This window comes from Vicia villosa, unplaced genomic scaffold (assembly GCF_029867415.1).
Source record: "Vicia villosa cultivar HV-30 ecotype Madison, WI unplaced genomic scaffold, Vvil1.0 ctg.000283F_1_1, whole genome shotgun sequence".
In the NCBI taxonomy this organism is placed as follows: domain Eukaryota; kingdom Viridiplantae; phylum Streptophyta; class Magnoliopsida; order Fabales; family Fabaceae; genus Vicia; species Vicia villosa.
The window spans coordinates 204,225-208,517 of NW_026705121.1; the positions used below are offsets into that span (position 1 = coordinate 204,225).

Consider the following 4,293-nt stretch of genomic DNA (forward strand, 5'->3'; position numbering starts at 1 on the left):
GAAAAGTTTTATGGATGTAGAGAAAGATTCAACCACATTTTGATTTTGGCATCACTTCTTTCAAATCTCCACCAGCTTACTCAGAGCAAAAATGTAACAGGTATTGACAATGAATTCTTCTCCTCTATCTATAAACCATTTATCTAAATTGGTATAACTGTGTGTGGAGGGATAACATCATAAAATATAATACTATTATAAATTAATAATAATAAGTAACTTCAGAAATATATATATATATATATATATATATATATATATATATATATATATTGAAATTTGAGTACTAATCAATGGCATATTTTAGGAAGATAAAGAAAATGTAAGCCATTAACTTGAATCTTCAATCTACCATATACTACAATTCCTTAATCTAGTTCTGATTTAAGACAAAAGTATAAACTCTCTCTTATGAATTGGAGGAGTTGTGGTGTAGATTCAACATGAATAACCTTAGAATCAATAAACACTAAACACTTATAACATTGATCTGTTACTCATTGTTTGTATGAAGGAGCTGATAAATATCTAACTTCATGAGAGCATGAAGTTTAAAGAAAATGCAATTGTACAAATCCATAAAAACAGTGACTTATTTAATGTCCCATCTATCTTATGTCTACTACCTAACATTATTGTCTTTGTATGACTACCTACAAAAAAACCACGTGAAAAGCATGATATGTTAATATTAACTAGGTTCAATGAGATTTTTATATATATTCACAGTGTTTCTAGTGATATTTAAATAACATACCAAACAAAATTAATACTTTTTTGTCTTAACTATCTGATTTTAAAAAATATAGAATTTGATAAAACTCATAAATCATTTGTATTTTTGTCTCATTCTTAATAAAGATGATAATTATGATAGCTTGTGGAGTTCTTTGGAAAGACTTTTGTTGCAGGTTAGATTTATAATTAAAGATAGTTTTAGTTACATACACTTGAGAGCTTAGGACTGAGCTTTGCCACATATGCATAGTTTTTTTAATGAAATTTTATTTTTCTTGTTCAGGTGTGTCATTTGTAGTTGCACTAGGCTTCTTGCTATATGGAGGAAGGTGAATCTTCTGAATCTTTAGTCTAAACCTGCAACTAATCTATTTGGTTAACTATAATATCAGGGTGTTTTGGTTGCTTCAACTCTTTCAATAGGATCAATATTATTACAGCAGGCTGAAATCAAAGAGTCGTGAAAAGTTCGATAGCAATTCGGGAAGTAATGACGAGCAAGATAATGAAAGTGTAGGCTTAAATATTGGGCTTAGTTGTTTTGGTCATGTTAGAGATATGTGAATCGGTGTATATATATTTTGGATTAATTACAATGGTATATAATGTAATATTAATATTTTGTATATAATCGAAATCACTTCTTTGTTGAAATAATGAGATTACTGAAATAATGGGATTATGATTGTAAATTATAAGTTTTATGGAATTACAGGTTCATGAAATAATGCTGCCAAAAATGCAGGTTTAGAAATTATAAAAATAATAGTTTTATTAAAAACACAAACGGAAGCGTTTTTTCATCAAAAACGCTGCCTAGGCTATCTATGAAAGCGCTTTTTAAGAAAAAGCGCTGCCTTAGACCTATATATGAGAGCGCTTTTCTGGAAAAAACGTTGCTATAGGGGGGCTACGAGAGCGCTTTTCTGGAAAAAGCGCTGCTATAGGGGGCTACGAGAGCGCTTTTGGAGTTTCAAAAGCGCTGTCGTTACCTATGGCAGCGCTGGCTTTGGCAGCGCTCTTAAAGCCCAAAAAAAAGCGCTTTTAAAGCTCTTGCACGTTGTAGTGGTACATATTATTTTTGGTCAATACATGTCACCTTCTCTAACCTATATCGTTTTTCAAAATAGGGCATTTAGTACCTACTATTTTCAAAGTACGGGCGAACAACCATCGTTTGGTTAGACACATGTCTATTTTCCTGTATGGTTCAAGCAACAACTACCATGCATTATTACACCAAGTCCTAAAACAAACCATTTTAAAAGATTTTCCGAAGGCTCTCATCAACGTGCAAATGAATGGCACACATACTTTGTAAACGAATATAAATTTCACACCCGAACACGGACTGAGGGAAGAAAATAATAAACATTGGTATAGTCGTAAAAGGAGTTATAGAGGGTGGTAAATATTTACGAGTTGGTATATAATTATATGGTCTCGGAAAATAAAGTTGTCTTGTTTTCTTGGATTGGTATATGATCCTTCTTCTAGTGAAAGAAAAATAGATAAAAGATATAACACTGTTGAGGTTCGAATGGATAGAAAATATCAAGAGAATGACCTTTTCATAATGACACATAATATTATGGCAAGTTTATTACATACCTTTTCATAATGACACATAATAAATTTCAACCACGTAAACGAGGATAATGTGTTGTAATCAAGTTCAACCCAATGGGTCATATTGAAAATTACGATATAACGAAATATGTTGCATAACAAGAAATGAGGAGAAAAGAAATAGATATGCAGGAAGAAATGAGGAGGAAGCAAAGCAGATTACAAATGAGTGGACACAAAAATTTGAATAACATATGGTTCACAAATGAATCTAGGTTTTGGTGGTGGATATGTTAAGGAGGAGGAAGAGGAAGATGAAGATCATTAGAATGTTTGAATATGAAACTTCGTATTTTTATGCTTAAATTTGTTGGATAAGGAGAGTGTTTATTTTTAATTCTATTTTAGTCATGAATGATCTAATTTTATAGTTTTATTTGAATTTATTTTTACAAAATTTTTAAAATATTTATTTATTATATTAATGCCAAATTACTATAATTATATTATTATATTTATAATAATATAATTATAATATTTTATTACAATATTTATAAATAATAGCTAGAAATAATCTGTCAAAACAAAAATAATGAACAATTTCCAAGAGACTAAATCCCTCACAAATTTCAAAAAGTATATTAGTTAGTTAGGGACTTAACCCCAAGCTAAATACTGACACCTTGCACCAAACTGCTCCACCATGTATGCGAGGCGTTTAAGCCCAAATTAAACATGCTATTTTTTTTTAGTGAATATCTGGATAGAGCCTTATATTATATTATGTTGGTCTTAAAAATGTGTGTATTTGTCTTTAAGGATATGAATTATTTTGTTTAATTTACAAATATATAAATATCATTTTTACCTGTAAAAAAAAAAAGAAAAATCCACTTTAAATATTATAATATTTAATTTTAAAAAAGAAGAAAAAGCCATTTTAAATATTTTTAATTGTAAAAAAAAAAAACCACTTTTAAATTAAATATTTCCCTTTATTTTTCAAAAAATAATATTTAATTTAAAATGTCACTTTAAATTGTTTACGCCTTTGACTTTTATCCTAATCTTAATGGCCTTTTTTTCTTATAAATACCTACCAACTTCAACAACATAAGAGTAATAAATCATCAAAAAAGCTTGCAAATTTGTTACTGTTGTATAATGGCGAATCAAATGTCAAAGTCTTTCTGTTTCTTTGCTATCTTGGTTTTAGTTTTTGCAGGTAATAATACTCTTCACCATTGCTAAATTATACTAGTAGCTAGTAAATTATAGTATAACTCTTACTAATTTTTTCTTCATATTTTTTCTAGCACAGTTCAATGTATTAAGATAGATGGTGAATGCACAAAAATTATGGGTACTTGTGGTAAAGCAGATTGCATGCCTCATTGTATAAAATATGCAAGAGGTGTTGTTAGGGTTTTAAAAGCATCATGTTCATACTTTAACTTATGCACTTGTACTTTAGATCGACCACCACCAAGAGAACCAACTTGCACCATTGTAATGGGAGCTTGCACTAATGATTGTAACACAGAATGTTGCAACAATAAGTGTCAAAAGAGTTATCCTAATACGGGTAGTGGGGCCTGTGTTGATGCTTGGGAGCAAAATATTAATCTTTGCCTTTGTTCTTATAACCGTTGACTTTATGGTTAACAGAAATAAATACAATAAAATAAATGGTTGTATTCCCTTCTTTGTCTAACAATAGTGTTTCATTTGACATTTTTACATTATTGTTACTTTGATTATTGTTTTATTATTATTATTATTGAAAATATTTAATCCTTAATCCAATCATGACCATTGGTTCCTAAGAAGATGTTGTGGCTTAGAATGAAGGAACGAGATTAGTACCATAGAGCCTATTGTACTAGAACTCTGTTGTAAAGCCTATAACAAACAATACATCTATAAATAATATATTTTACGATAAAGATTTCACATCAGTCAATGAACAAACAAGGTATATATTAT

General features: G+C 29.3%; 1 protein-coding gene across 1 annotated transcript; it reads left to right on the top strand.

The window, feature by feature from the left end:
- Positions 1-3,416: 3,416 nt before the first annotated feature.
- Positions 3,417-4,008, top strand: LOC131626353 (defensin-like protein 183). Its single transcript, XM_058897172.1, has 2 exons — positions 3,417-3,532; positions 3,629-4,008. The coding sequence occupies exons 1-2, from the start codon at positions 3,472-3,474 to the stop codon at positions 3,958-3,960; spliced, it is 393 nt and encodes a 130-aa protein (XP_058753155.1). The 5' UTR covers positions 3,417-3,471; the 3' UTR covers positions 3,961-4,008.
- Positions 4,009-4,293: the final 285 nt, after the last annotated feature.

Coding starts and splice junctions, on each gene's coding strand:
- LOC131626353 (XM_058897172.1), top strand. CDS start 3,472: ATGGCGAATCAAATGTCAAAGTCTTTCTGTTTCTTTGCTATCTTGGTT. Junction 3,533..3,628: donor CTTGGTTTTAGTTTTTGCAG/GTAATAATACTC, acceptor TTTCTAGCACAG/TTCAATGTATTAAGATAGAT.